General features: G+C 47.3%; 2 protein-coding genes across 6 annotated transcripts in view; one reads left to right on the top strand and one right to left on the bottom strand.

The window, feature by feature from the left end:
• Window positions 1–10,850, bottom strand: part of LOC144168935 (growth hormone-regulated TBC protein 1-like) — a 39,973-nt gene extending 29,123 nt beyond the window's left edge. For 4 of the 5 annotated variants that reach the window (XM_077697931.1, XM_077697932.1, XM_077697934.1 and 1 more), the window contains exons 1-3: window positions 10,692–10,850; window positions 6,138–6,313; window positions 877–923 (exon numbers count right to left, since the gene is read on the bottom strand). In XM_077697931.1, coding sequence (XP_077554057.1) covers window positions 877–923; window positions 6,138–6,313; window positions 10,692–10,759 — 291 coding nt within the window. In that variant the 5' untranslated portion in view covers window positions 10,760–10,850. Of the gene's footprint in view, window positions 1–876; window positions 924–6,137; window positions 6,314–9,763; window positions 9,911–10,691 lie in introns of all 5 variants that reach the window. The other variant, XM_077697933.1, reaches the window with a different exon arrangement.
• Window positions 10,851–11,495: 645 nt separating this feature from the next.
• LOC144168934 (ribosome biogenesis protein NOP53) lies at window positions 11,496–12,854 on the top strand. The gene has a single exon (XM_077697930.1). The coding sequence runs from the start codon at window positions 11,518–11,520 to the stop codon at window positions 12,820–12,822; it is 1,305 nt and encodes a 434-aa protein (XP_077554056.1). The 5' UTR covers window positions 11,496–11,517; the 3' UTR covers window positions 12,823–12,854.
• The last annotated feature ends 1,564 nt before the right edge of the window (window positions 12,855–14,418 follow it).

Genomic DNA, 14,418 nt, shown 5'->3' with positions numbered 1-14,418 from the left:
AGCGTGCAATAATAGCCCGTACCGCTATCGGACACTGCTTGAACATTTTGCGGCGATGTGGCCTGCGCCGCCACTTCTGCAGTGTCGATCGTCCCATTCCCGCCGCTCGCAAGCTCACTGTCAAAGGCAGCAATAACTCGACGTTTTATAACACCGCAATAAGCCAGAAATTTCACTTCAAGCACGCACCGCGTTTCCCATTCACGGCCGAAAGACGACAAATTCGCGGGCACCACGTTTTTGATGAACTCCCGTCTTTCGAATCGCGGAACTTTCCGCAACAGATCAAACGACTTTTAATGTAATCGCAGACACCTCCATAAACAGCATCGCCTTGGTTGTGCTGGAAAATTATGCCATCAGTAAGCATTTTTCCCCACTGAAACTGACGGGACCATTAAAACCCTTGGCTCTCAGTCTGTTTCAGAGCAGTTTGGCGCATTTTTTGTAATTTTCAAGCTTTTGGAGCAGCCTGGCACAGGAGAACCAATTTGTATCAAAACTGCGCAATATGCGCAGCTGTCTCACCCCTGCATTTATCTCGAGCAAGCCCTGCTTGACAAAGCAGACGACCCAGATGTGATGCAACACAAGCAACACGGGGCGTCGGCTTCTGCACAAGTCAATGTCCGAGGTTTCGCAAGTGCAACTACGTCACGATTGAAATCAACGCAAAATGGAAGCTTCTAAAACGGACAAACTCAGACTTCTGCCCCTGCTCTGATCTTTCTCATTGTTCCTTGCTTCCGATAGACGTGAACTGTGTGCTAGCAAGAACAGAAAACTCGTTAGCCGCCAGCACAAAGGCAGACAAGACCATCACCAGCAAGCTTTCACCCCCCTTCTCGTTGCATACAAGACGTTAGAACAACGTACCTGCTTACGGTGTTCCCTTGGGATGCCCTTCCTGACATAGCGCTTCACTGCAATGAAGAGAGAGAGAAAAAAAAACAGCTGCAGAGTTGTGCATGCCTGTTTCAGAAAAATCAGTTGTTGAGAAAATGGAAACAATAGGCGGTGGTTGTACACGCACGTTTCGAGCTATTCGCGTAGCAGAATGATACTGCAAAGCTAGGCCTCGCCACTTTCAAGCCCCCAGCAGCCATTGCAATGCAGCTCTCACAGTTCTATGAAGGAAAGAAAAAAATGTCAATTGAGGCTTTATGCAGAGGGGTTCCTGGTTATAACCCACCATTTTCCCCCTCAGTGATGTTTGTGAGAACCCAGTTTTTAGCTCCCTAAAAATTTTCCACTAACAAAAACATTTACGGCCACAAAAACGGCGCTGGGCCTTGAAGCACAATTCTCAGCAAAGCAAAAATGTATCAGTGTTGGAAAGTTCAGCAGCAGCTCCCAATCAGGACCAAAAATGTCCCTTTAAATTGAACACGGGTGGAACAGGGTACATGGGTTTGGGAGCAGTCCTGGCAGCAGACAAAATTGCCGTTTTGTAGCAGGCTCAGAGCAGCCAGAAAGACCCTTAGGAGCAGGTTTGGGGCAGCCAAAAAGGTGTTTGGCACGGGGATGGCATGGCAGCCTGTGTGCAACCCCCTGCCAATTAGTTTTAAATCTATTTATCTACTACAGTAGGCATTATACCGTGCACTAGAACCTACTCCGAACCAGGAATGCAGTTGTACAATATCTGGAAATTTACAATATGGGGAGATGTCTACCTTCAGCCCCAGCGAGTGTGCACCGTGCCATCACTGTTCAAAGGGTAAACCTTACGCGCACAGTTGAAAGGGATCAGACAACAGACCTAGCTTAGTGTCCGGTAGACACGAAGCGAGGTTACAGCGGCATTCCAAAAAACAAGGCATTTGCTTGCATTTTTTTCAAGCGAACAGCGGTTTCAGTGCGTGCCAAGCATTACATAGCTTTGTCTCCGCCCGTCACGGGTTTATGAGAGTCGATGAACGTACCCCATTGACTAAGTAACGAGAGCTGTGTAGAAAACAATTAATGCTGGACCATCCTCCACATAAGCAAAGCCAACTCCAAAGTTCACAGGTGAAAATAAGTAATTACCTCACAGCGAAGACGAACTGAGTAAATAAGCGAGGGCAAAGCGTCCAAGACCGTTTGTTCAATACGGGCAGCTACGCTCGCCAAAAATGATCGGCCGACTTGAAGTCAACCTCCAATAAACTACAACCTTTAATGCGAATATTATTTTATGTTCTATCTGTTTGCCATAAGACACCAAATCATTTCACTCAACTTCGGTCATTTTCAATTGCCGGCACTGACAAAAAAAACCTCCAAACGCAACACAAATAAATTAGAGTGAAGGCGGAGAAGGCAGGCAGGGCCTGGGGCCTTACTGCTAAGGAAAAGCTAATTTCCATAGCCACTCATATATCCTTCATGAAACCGAAACCACAATTACATTGAATCCGAAAACACAATGTTGCAGCCAAGTTTCCGGGCACGCGGTGTCATGGTGGTCGTATCTCAAGCCTCAATTCGGGCTATGTGGTGCAGGTCAGCACTGATAAACGATTTTGGCGCACTAGGGGCAACCGGGTTCGGTGCAGGATGGTGCAGGCAAACAAGTTTGGTGCTCAATGGCGCAAATGACGCAGCTGTTCCACCCCTTATTGAATCGTTCAATACTTTTAAATTCTGTTCACTTCAATGATGGCCACAAAAACTTGCTCCCAAGTGGGCTTTCTGTTTGTGCACATTTGTAGGGAACCATCGAAAAGTCGTTACAGATGTCACCGTGATCCACTAGACGCTTCTGCACCACTGCACAACAAATTTCCCTCCGACACCCTGGGTTACTACAAATTGAAGAGGATTTGAGTCACAGCATGGCTCGGATGACTTGTGCAAAACACCTAAAGAAACTGAGTAATTTTGAAAACATTGGTCTTGTGCTGTCACCACTTCTATGGGCCTAGATTTTGTATGAAGCCTTTCTTTATTAAAGATTTAAGAAGGGTTTTGCTCAATATTGCTCGAGATTAAAGGAAGCATGACGGCAAAATACAAGTTTACTTCATTAAAAAGTCTGCTTTGTCCCGATAACAATACCAATTTCGTTGCGAACGTCAAACGAGTAATCCTGAAAAGAAATGAAAGCTACTTTCCGACGATTTCCGAATTTAGACAATCTTGTGTGTGTGACTGGCATATGCTGACCTAAGCCACTGCCATAAGGTTGCCACCTTTCCCTAAAGAAAAAAAAAAAAAAAGCCCTCAACAGGTGTATATAGAAGGTTGAATTTGTGTTGGAAAAAAAAAAACGCTATGTTTTTTTGACATGCAATGCCATGCATTTTAGCGTTTTTCTAGAGAGAAATCAACATAATGTTTGTACTGAAAGTGAGTGAGATTTTGGTTCTGCTTTGAATGTGCAGCACTGAAAACTGACCGCACATACTTCATCCATCCATTAAAAGCTCTTCTTTGTATATCAGTCCACTAAACGAACGTTCAAAAGTATCCAATTCTGATGACATGACGTATTTGATATTCATACATACACAATCCCGCAATACCATCCAATACATTAACAACGCAGAACCGTAAATGGTAAAATTCTACACGCTTGTCTTCTCCTGTTGCGGAACTTGAATGTACATTTATTATTCAACTTAGCAGCTCCGGTAAGTGGCTTGCATTCTTTTTACATTTTTATGAAGTCTTCACAGCTGTACACCCAAATTATATAGCACACGGAGCCCACTTTAACCATTGGGACGTGCTAACCGCCTCAGGGAAAGCACTCACCCAAGTATTTTCTCTGTTCACGTGTCTTTGCGAGGCTTGTCGACACATATTTATCAAGTTGCTGAATTGATGCTTTTAAAACGCAAAAAAAAAAAGCAACATAATAATCACAGCACGATGGCCAAAAAAACAGGTTAAAGACGGCCGGTTTAAACTCTTTGATGCCCAACGTTGCTCAGGAGACACAACTCTATTTTTTATCTCGCACTTTGGGTTTTTTTTTTACATTTAACATTGTTGACAGACTAAAGTTCCTGGACCTTCAAAAATTAAAAAAAAAAGAGAGGGCAGCATGTGTTTCTGTGAGCTAAAAGAAGTCTTGTTTATGCGTGCCAACTCGCACCGAGCCCGGAGGCTCAATGGGCTAGCGAGAGGTAAGCGAAATTGAGCAATTTCGTTGTTAATACAAATGACAGCAATACAAACTTTACATCATTGTCTTAACTTGAACTATAAATCATGCCGCTCAAGGTAGTGCTCTTGTTCAAATGATATATGGGCAGCTGTGCCCAGTTTTTCCCAGTGCCCAGTGGGTTACAGTGCATGTGCTACTGAACCAATTTTTTTTCTTCATATTTGCGATGTCGGAAGTTATTCTAGATCATAGAAACGTTTTTACAATCCTAAGTAAAATTTTAAAGCTTTGGGCATCAAAGTTTAAAGGAGCCATGAAGACAAAATACAAGTTGGGTTTATTAGAAAGACTGCATAGCACCGATAACAATGATACCAATATCATCGCAATCTTCGAACAAATAACGGAGATATTGAAGAAAACGTGTGAAGCAGTCGCGACCCCCTAGCCAATTTCCCGCAACTTTTCTATGACGCCACGGAACCTTGTTTGTGCGATTGGCGGCCGCCTAACTGACCTGTCGCGACGACACATGGCTGGACGACTGTAATGGGGCCTCTAGTTGCGTTTGACCGCATCACTTGGATGCTAACGTGCAGTTAGCGCACTGAAAATTATGTTTTATTGTTGGCCCGTACGACGTCATTCTTGCTCATAATACGACACTGTGGCGCAAAATTTGAAATTTTTAAATACTTCTTGCTTTTTTTTCGTTAAAAAAAAACATCTTTTGTGGCTGTAATGGAGCTGAGTGAGATACTGAATTCTAGTTCTTTCAAATTAAACAAAGTTGTATTTTCTCTTCATGGCTCCTTTAAGTATGAACTGGCAACCGGCCCGCTGCCTAAAAAACCGGTCGGACCGGTCACAAACCGGACAGGTGGCAACCCTACACTGCCAATAAACATGACTGGGTAATTACAGTGGGGCCTCTAGTTATGATTGATGGTATCACTTGAACGCTATGTTTTTTTGTTCTGGGCCATTTCATGTCACTTCTGCCCACATTGCGTCACTGTAGTGCAAAGTTCAAAAGCTTTTCAATATCCCTCGCATTTTTTCTGGTAAAGAACATCTTTTGTGGCTGCAGTGCAGCTGAGTGAGTTGCCAAAGGCATGGCCCCCCTTACAGAGTCATGCAGACAATGTTTGGTTCATTCAAAAGATTACCTCGTTATAATTATGCTGACACAACTTTTAATGCACATTTCGCTCAAACAAGCTACATGATTAGGAAAAAAGGAATTGCCATGCGACCCACTAGCTCATTTCCCGAAACAGAACCAATGATGTTATATGCCCAGCTCTGTGATTGGCTGACGCCAGCAGAAGCAAACGCAAGTTAGGCAGGGCTTATAAGCTTGCCGAGCGAGCTATTTGCACTTAAATTTAGGGCACATTCTTTTTGAAGCAGTTAGAATGATGGGACAAACAGTGGAAGCTACAAAAGAACACAAACATAGACGTACCGATGCGCACTGCTGTTGGTACTGGGATCAGTATGCTTGCTTTAGCTGCACAGCAGTATGCTGCTTTGGAGTTGTCTTACACGACACTGGCCGATTGGCGTAAGTGACGTCTTGCGTGACCCGCTTTGCCAAGCATACCCCACGTTTTACGAAACCATTACTTTCTATAGCAACAAAAACAAGCCAGGAGCAAATACGGTCAGACACAAAGCAACGGCAGACAACAGTCCGTGGCTGAGTATGGTAGCGCCAACTGGGAAGACAGACGGCAAGCAAGGCTGCAGAGCCGAATGACACAGTGGAAGTTCGTTTGAATGCGCGCACTTATGACTTCATGGCAGACGTCGTTAAAACATACGATTTGGTGGGAGAATAAAAATTTTAATCTGAATTGATTAATTTCTTGGTGAATACGGCATCATTTGCTGCCGGACAAGCGCTGGGGGCACTTTAAAACAGGAAATCTTTCGAATAAAACAAACTTGTGTTTTGCCTGCATGGCCCATTTAAGGGCAGCACTCAGAGTTTTCCTCTGCTGGCAGTGAAACATGCGACAGAAAGGGTGCATCGTACACTTGGCGCTGTTGCGACGCAAGGCGGGCGGGGGCCGGTCCGCAGAGGAGGAGGAGGAGAGGAAGCGCTCCCACTTGCGCAGCCGCCGTGCCAGCACCGCCCGGTACCCGCGCCAGAAGGCCTCGTGGCCCTCGTGGTCGAAGTCCTCGGGCCACTCGAACCCGTACGGACCCACCCTGGGAAGAGGGGGAGGAGGAGGAGGAGAGGGAGGACGAGGGGGTCACACCGGCAACAACGAGCTGGTGAACGTGCACTGTGAGCGAGGCTGCTGACGCTACGCAAATGGGCGACCTGCATGAACTACGTGCCTCGGAGAAGGCCGCCTTCAAAAAACGCGACCCCCAACAGCTCTTCATGGATTGATTGATTGATTGATTGTGGGATTTAACGCGCCAATGCAACGCAGGCGATGAGGCGCGCCGTAGTGGAGAGTTCCGGATTAATTTTCACCACCTGGGGATCTTTAACGTGCATCGAAATCTCGTACACACGAGCATTTTTGCTTTTCGCCTCCATCAAAAAAGCAGCAGCCGCGGCCAGGACTCGAACCCGCGACCTCGTGCCCAGTAGCGCAACGCCTTAGCCACTGAGAGCTCTTCATGGATGTGAGTGATGAATGTGCAGACATAAGTGTGGAACAGCAACGGCACATGTTTCTTGAGCAAAATCTCTACTACTCTACGTATTTCAAGGTCGTTCATTGCGTCACCAGTGACCCATGGCCGCCGGCGCACAACATGCGCCTTTCTTATCCCTTTGCTCGCTAGAAGCCTGACTTTTGCGGTGACGCGTGACTGTGCGAGGAAGAAACGGCAGCTTAGTCGGCACTTGATCACTCAGCGTCGGCTCGGCCACCTGTACGAGCCCTTCAGTGCAGGTGGGAGACTGAATTCAATTATATATCCAGTAGATATAGTTAGATGGCAGGCTGCAAAATCTCAAACAAAGGCAAACTTTCACCAAACGCTATGTGTGCAGACTTCGCTTTCGCTTGTGATAACTAGGTAGGATTACAAGTGTTAAACCTGAGCCTTTTTTTTTTTTTTTGGTGCTGCTGTTAGAAACCAAGCAAACCATCTCGTGTCTTCACTGCCATCAACAAAGAGATATGGCATTACGATTCATGTGGAACTCCCTTTCTCCCGATTGCCATCATCTGCACATCATGTAGAAAGGGCACTTGGGCTTCCCAAGCTACCCTTCGTAAGTTAAGACCAAGGTTTGATTCCACTCGAGGAATGTTCCCCCCTCGTGGCTTTTAGTGCTTTTGCCACCAAGGTCATCCTAGAAAAAAGTCCTTTAAAATGAGCCTCAAGCAGCATTCACCGTAGACTCCGCGGCTTGAATCTACGATAAGTGAATTACTAGTCCTTCGGACAAGTCACATCTGCGTCAGAAAACTCGTGAGCATTACTACAGCATAGATTTTATTTACTGCGAAACTAGTTTGTTTGCCCCATTCGCAAGGGCCAACAAACTGAACTTTGGCCCCTCGTGAACATTGAAAAAAGAAAAAAAGAAAAAAAAAGTGCATGAACAAAACACTTTCCAGGGAGAGATTGCAATTCTTTTGTTACAAGCCTGCAGTAAAGCTCAAAGTTGAAACAGTAGATAAAAGAAGCTCATCTCATGCCCTTTTCATACAAACAATGCTCAATGAAACAATGAATTTTAACTCTTAACTTCTGCGAGTTTGTTTTTTGTTTTTTCTTCGCCCCCTCATGGGTTTATCCCAAGATGGAATGGGAGTCGACAACTGACTTAACAGGGGCCATGAAGATGAAATACAAGTTTGGTTAATTATAAAGACCACTTTGCCCCCAAAACAACGATGTCAGTTTTATGACTAACTCCAAACAAGTAATGGACACACTGAGGGAAATAGATAAAGCAGAGGTGACTGCCCAGTCCCTTTTCAGTGGTTTCTCTACGACATCACAGAATATTGTTAGGGGCGAAGCCCCTTAGGGACTGCGGCTGTTGGCGTCTCCTGTTGTCGTAATCGTCGTTCGTCTCAAGTAGTCACGGTACTGAAACGCCGGGAAACTCGCTTACACTTTTGCTAGAACATTACGTGTACTAAAAAAACACTGGGACACTCGTTTACGCCTCGCACTAGAGAGCTTCGTGTTTCAAAGACAGGAGACCTTTATAGCAAAGCTGTATACCTCCAACCCCCAACAATTTCATCTCCGTTGGCAAAAACGCCAAGGCACCAAGAATACACTTATACACTGCATGCTTTGCCCCTCACCCACCAGGTTTCACATTACTGGAGATGGCCTGGGATCTTTTGCACCGACTCGTGGCCACCGACCTGGCTGCCAAGAAACATGACTGGCGATTTTAGCGGGTCCTCTAGTCTTGTTATATCGATATCCAATTGAATGCTGATATGCAGTTAGCACATTGATAAACTACGTTTTCAGCGCTGGCCCATATGACATCACTCCCGCCCATGTAATGTCCCTTGAAATTTGAAATATTTAGGATATTTCTAGTGTTTTGTTGTTGTTGTTGAAGAAACATCTGAGTTGAGTGAGTTACCATAGGCTAGTTCTTTCAAGTCAAACGAAGTTGTATTTAAACTCGCTGTGCACTTTTGTGTCACAGGCTTACATGCATGAACATCATTCATTTATTTATCTTTTACCCCAATACGGCCCTGTGCCATCCTACAAATTTCCTTCGATTAAATCCTGCTTTCTTTTTGAAGTTTGGACTGCTACAGTTCACGCATAGTCTGAAGGAATTTTGAATTGCTGTAACAACGGCAAAGATCAATTTCATTGGAGCACTTGTCCTTTTAAGGTGCCTTCAGTAGTAACATAGGCTGTGTGCATGTACCAAAAGACAAAAGTGTTTGAAGTCTTCCGGTACAAAAGAGAAAAGCTGCTCTCCAGTGAAAACTGTAGGATCGGCGAACCTCAAAAAAAGGGAATTCTAACTTTCAGACTGCTTTGTGTACTCTGCAGCTTTCACACAGGAACGTTGAAGTGCCACTTTAAACAAAGCTAAGATGACTAGGATTCCATGTATGTTTCACCTAGGAGAACAAGAACTTGCGACGTTCTACATGTCTTTGAAGTGCAAGGAACTGGAAAGCAAGCGTCTCGGTGTGTGTGCTACAGGCACGCGGTCACTACCGAAGCCGCATGATTTGGACCTCAAGCTTACCCGTACGTCTCATCCCTTGGATATGCATTTTGACGTAGATTGGTTATCAGTAGGCACACCACGTTCAAGATTAGTAGGTTAAAACATAAGTGCAAGCGTGTATTCATGCATCTTTCTTAAGAATGATCGCTGTCACCGCTAAAGAGAAATAAAATTTCCTCATATACCGTTCACCTAAATTCCGTGGCAGCAATACGTTGTGGGCTAATAAGGTTTCACTGGTCGTCCGCCGAGTGGAATTACTCATTTTTTTCCCCTCCAAGAATATACCCGATAATTCACTACATCTTGCAGCGGTACGTAGGCCACAATATCACGGTAAATTATTTTGCACTTAGAGTAAACTTCTTATGCGACTACAAATGAATGCCGATAAACTGCCCGGGGTCTCTTCCTTTCTAAGTTCTTTTTTTCGGAGCTGGTAGCGACGAAGTGACAATGGAGCTCACCCGTTCGTAGACCTGCTTTCTCTCGGCATATGTCGAAGATTGGCGATCTCTTACCCACATGCGGGAGTTTTGCGGCGAGCTTATCTGTGCGCTTCCAGATACGCCCTACTCTTGCTTTCCGGTCTTTCTACGCGAGAAGGGAAACCTCTGCAAAAAAACGGAACGGCACGTCATTTTTACAAGCGGAGTGTCTCGTCAGCCGGAACAGATGTTCGAAAAAGCAAAGGACTGATTTTTTCCCACCCATCGTGTTTAAGCGACACCTGCAGTTTCGCGCGCGGAGCGCGTGTTTGTTTAGACAGGCGGCGTTTGTTCACAACATACGCGATCTCAATAACAATACCGGCAAACGCTTTTTACGGGAGTGCTGTTGCACCGGTCGAACTTCTTTTTTTGCGACCAGCTGCAATGCGTCGCCGCCCCCGTGCGCATAGCGGGTTATTGGCCGGCACCGGAGGAATCAACTTTGATGGCAGGCATTGAACTACGACCGTATACTCGTTCAAAATCAATGGTCAGTTTATTAACCAAACGCGCTTGACTTGTCGGCGTGTTTGCGATCGTACTGCAACCGTACGAGCCGCAGGCAACGCGCGTCATCACCTAGGGTTCTCAGCCTCGTCTCGGATTTCCCCCCGAGCACAACAGTACACGCGGCGGGCGCCGCCTCCTCTCGGAGCTTTACCGATAGCGCTAAACACATCGAGGGCGAATTCGGGGTGGCCGCGTCACCGGGGAAGGACAGTTTCGTCCACAAAGCGCGGCTACAGCCCTAGGCTCCCGCAGAGTCTTCGCTGAATGGGAAACAACACGCGGCGCGGAACCGCAGCAACTGCAGCATCACGCCCCCACTGAGATTCGGGGACATAAACCCCGGTAGTGAGCCGAGATTGAAGAGCGGCGGTGCGTGTAAGGATGGGTAGTTCACCTTGCGCGGCACTCGTTCTCCGCCATCGAAGATCCATCGGCGTCTCCAGCGTCGGCGATAACAGTCATGCCATGCTTTCTGAACACGGGGCCCGGCGAAACGGCAACGCTCCGCTAACCCAGCAACATGAACAACAAAAACTAACACGAATGTATAGTTTGTTGTAACCGCTCCTAGAGGAGAATTTGGCGCTAGCATCAACGCTAGCAAGTTTTAACCTAACAATTATTATTACTTCCTTCGTACCCTTTTTTTCACGTTTGGTGATATTCAAACAAAATGAATAATTTGTAGCTATCACAGGTAGCTTGCTTTTCATCATTGACAAAATAAATGCAATGCTGTCGTCTGCTACTCTTTGTGGCTCGAGCAAGGACCGCGCCAAATCATACCCCGCTGCGCTCTGAGGCGAAAATGTCACTACTTTTTCTAGAAGCCACAAGAAAGAAATTTATGATATTCACATGTCATCTACCAGCGATTTATAGATTTTCTACGCATTATTCAGTTGTTGCAGGCCCAGCCATGAGCGGTCGTGCTCAGCAGACGACAGCACGTGCAGCCGGTGACGCGGGAGTAAGAAATTATAAACTGAGCGGCTGTGTTCGCGAATACAGACAACAGGAGACTGGGCAGGACTGGGCCTTTGGGCTGTTGCCCAAAAAGGAAGCGTATTCTTTCTTTTCAGTCACTTCTTTTCTTTGAGGCAGCACCACATGTCCTACGTTACGTACATCCACATCCATATCCGTATCTGATCCGAAACCGAAGTTCATAATCAAACCAAAGTCAAAGCTCAGTCGTAGCCAACTCTTTTGCTATCAATATGGCAGCCACCACGAAGCGCAAACGTCTCGGCGTGAGTAAAAACCGCAAAAAAGCGTGGATCAAGCACATCGACGTCAACGATGTCGAGGAATTTCTCGAAGATCAGCGCTTCGACGAGCGCATGGGCGGCCCTGTGGCTAGCAAGCCGGACGAAGAACTATTTTTCATCGACAAATTGCCTGCCCCGACAAAGACGGCCGCTGCCAATGCCGCTTCCAAGAAGGAGCGACGCAACCGTAAGCTAACCTGCTTCCGCAACTTAGAACCAAGTTCTAAGGTAAAACCACCCATACAGCCACGACGAGTGCGCGACCCAGACGCCCGTAAGCCTCCAGAGGTTCGGGAAATACAGCGGCAGCGATTGGCGAAGCGGTTGGCCCAAGGTGCCGTAGACAGGCTTCGTAGAGTCGCCAAACAGGCCAAGGAGGTGACCAGTCGGTTCGACCCGACGGGATTTAGTGACCTGTGGGACAACGACAACGAAGAGTCATCGTCGTCGGGGCCTCGCGTACCCGCGCACCGACACCAGAAGCCGTCGCTGCTCCCGGCCGTCGAGCCGCCGCACCCGGGAACCTCTTACAACCCGTCGTACGCCGACCACCAGGACCTCCTTCGGAAGGCCCTGGAAATCGAACAGCAAAAGAGGCGCGAAGAACGACTCCTCGACCGGAAACTGGCGGTGCCGGACAAGCGGCACTGGCCCACCGAGCAGGACAGGATCGCCGAGATGTCGCAGGGGCTCTACGACGAGGAGGAAGAAGACGACGACGACGACGGTGACGCGTCCGACGACTCCAAAGAGAAAGCTGCAGTTCTAACACCAACGTCTGGCTCTGTCCGGAAGACCCGGCAGCAGAGACGTCGCGCCGCCGAGCAGAAGCGGCAGCGTCGCGAGGCGCTCGAGAAGAAAAAGGCCCGCGTGCTCGCCAACGAGGTGTATCGCATCCGCACGTTCAAGGCGGAGCTCCGCCGTAGCGCCGAGGCGTCCGAGGCGCGCCAGAAACGGCGGCAACAGCGCGAAGTGGACAAGATGTACGGCGCGCGGCGCCTGAGCGCGTACCGATACGAAGAGCCCGAGCTGCCGCTGAAGCTGTCCGACGAACTGAGGGACTCCCTGCGCGAGCTCCGGCCCGAGGTGAACATACTCGAGGACCGCTACAAGAGCCTGCAGCGCCGCAACGTGATCGAGACGCGCCGCCAACAGAAGAAAGTGGTCAAGTACAAGCCCAAGAAGGCCCTCAAGCGCTCTCACCGGCTCTTTGCCGAGGCCGACGAGCAGAAGTGGAAGAAGGAACTCGAATAAATTTGGCGCTACACCGTCCCGCCTTAACCGACTGTACCGTACCATCCTGTACATTAAGGAAACTAAAATCTCGTCGTACGTTGTTCCGGAGCACAACGAATTTTGTGAATTGATGGTTATGTTTCGACCGTAACTGCAAGATTTGCTGACACAGCCTCCCTGCTCTGAAGTAGCCAAATTACCTGCCCACTGTGTGCTTTTGTGTCACACTGCATGTGTGGTGCAAATAAGCTTTTAGTGACACTAGTGGTGCATGCGTGCAAAAGGTGTTACGGTAGCAGCTCATCTTCAAAAGACCTGCCGCGGTGGCTAAGTGGCTATAACGTTGTGCTGCTGGGCCGAGGGACGCGGATTTGATTTTCGGCCGTGGCGGCCACTTTTCTGATGGAGGCGAAAAGCAACAATGCCCGTGTGTTCGAGATTTCGGCACACGTTAAAAATCAAAATTAATCCGGAGCCCTCCACTACAGCGCGCCTCATTGCCTGAGTAGCGTCGACGTGTTAAACCCCATAATCAATCAAATCAATCATCTTCAAAAGAAAACGTTAGGAGGCTGGCTTGTACCAGACCTTGATGTTTGGAATTTGTAGTGCGAAAGCGTTAGCCTACCTTGGCTGATTTTGCAGATGTAGAAGATCGTTCACTCGGTGTTCCCCTCGCATTTTACAGTTTATGAGGACGATAAAAGCAGGAAGTTGGGAGAGTTGATTGTGAACTAGTGAACTCGTACTGCTAGCAAACGTGACGCAGGATGAAGAAAAGAAAAGACTAAACACATGCCAGAATTCAACTTGTTTTCTGCCATAAGGAACAAGGAGACACGCGTATGTGTACATGAAACAAGAACAGATACACAGAAGCATTCATTCGTGAAAACAAGATGCCGCAATTTTCACAATCCCTCTTATCCTGTGAAGAATGTGGCATCTTGTTTTTACGAAGGAATGTTTCTGTTTATCTGTTCTCGTTTCATGTTCACGTATGTGTTTCTCCTTGTCCCGTATGGCAGAAAACGAGTTGAAGTCTGGCGTGTGTTTAGTCTTTTCTTTTTTTCGTCCTGTGTTACGTTTGCTAGAAGTATGTGTTCAGTACACTTCATCACTTGCTTGCGCCAAGGTCAATGCACTGCAGAGGCAGAGAGTTAAATTTAAGAGAAGAAGATCAGGAATGTGACCTGCTTCGGGTGTATCAGTCGGCCCATGATCGAAGAGATGATCAGTAAAACGACGATTGGCTGGCTTGTTCGCAGACGGCACGTGGCTGACGACAGTCTACTCCAAGCAAAAGCAAAATATACAATATGTACACTTTATTTCCACTATGTATTTACAACTCTCAAGGCTCATGATCGCATGCAAGAACTCGGGCATGGCCTTGCTGCTCTCTCCTCCAAAAACATCAAACTCCTCAGTTTTACCACCAGGTTTTTATCACCTTGGTCTTACCACCGCCCCTTTTGTGGGCGTCACATTTTTACCAAATTGTGACGCCCACGAAAGGGGTGTCACAATTTGAGAGTGAGGATGGCCTAGTGATTACCCAGCATGAGGACACCGATTGGCCACAGCGACAAACAAAATAGGTGGGCGCAACAT

The sequence above is a fragment of the Haemaphysalis longicornis genome, unplaced genomic scaffold (genome assembly GCF_048455015.1).
Source record: "Haemaphysalis longicornis isolate Haplotype H1 unplaced genomic scaffold, Haemaphysalis longicornis Haplotype H1 scaffold_2, whole genome shotgun sequence".
NCBI classification, from domain to species: domain Eukaryota; kingdom Metazoa; phylum Arthropoda; class Arachnida; order Ixodida; family Ixodidae; genus Haemaphysalis; species Haemaphysalis longicornis.
Note: the sequence above shows the minus strand (reverse complement) of the source record. Positions and strands in the feature narration are given on the sequence as shown.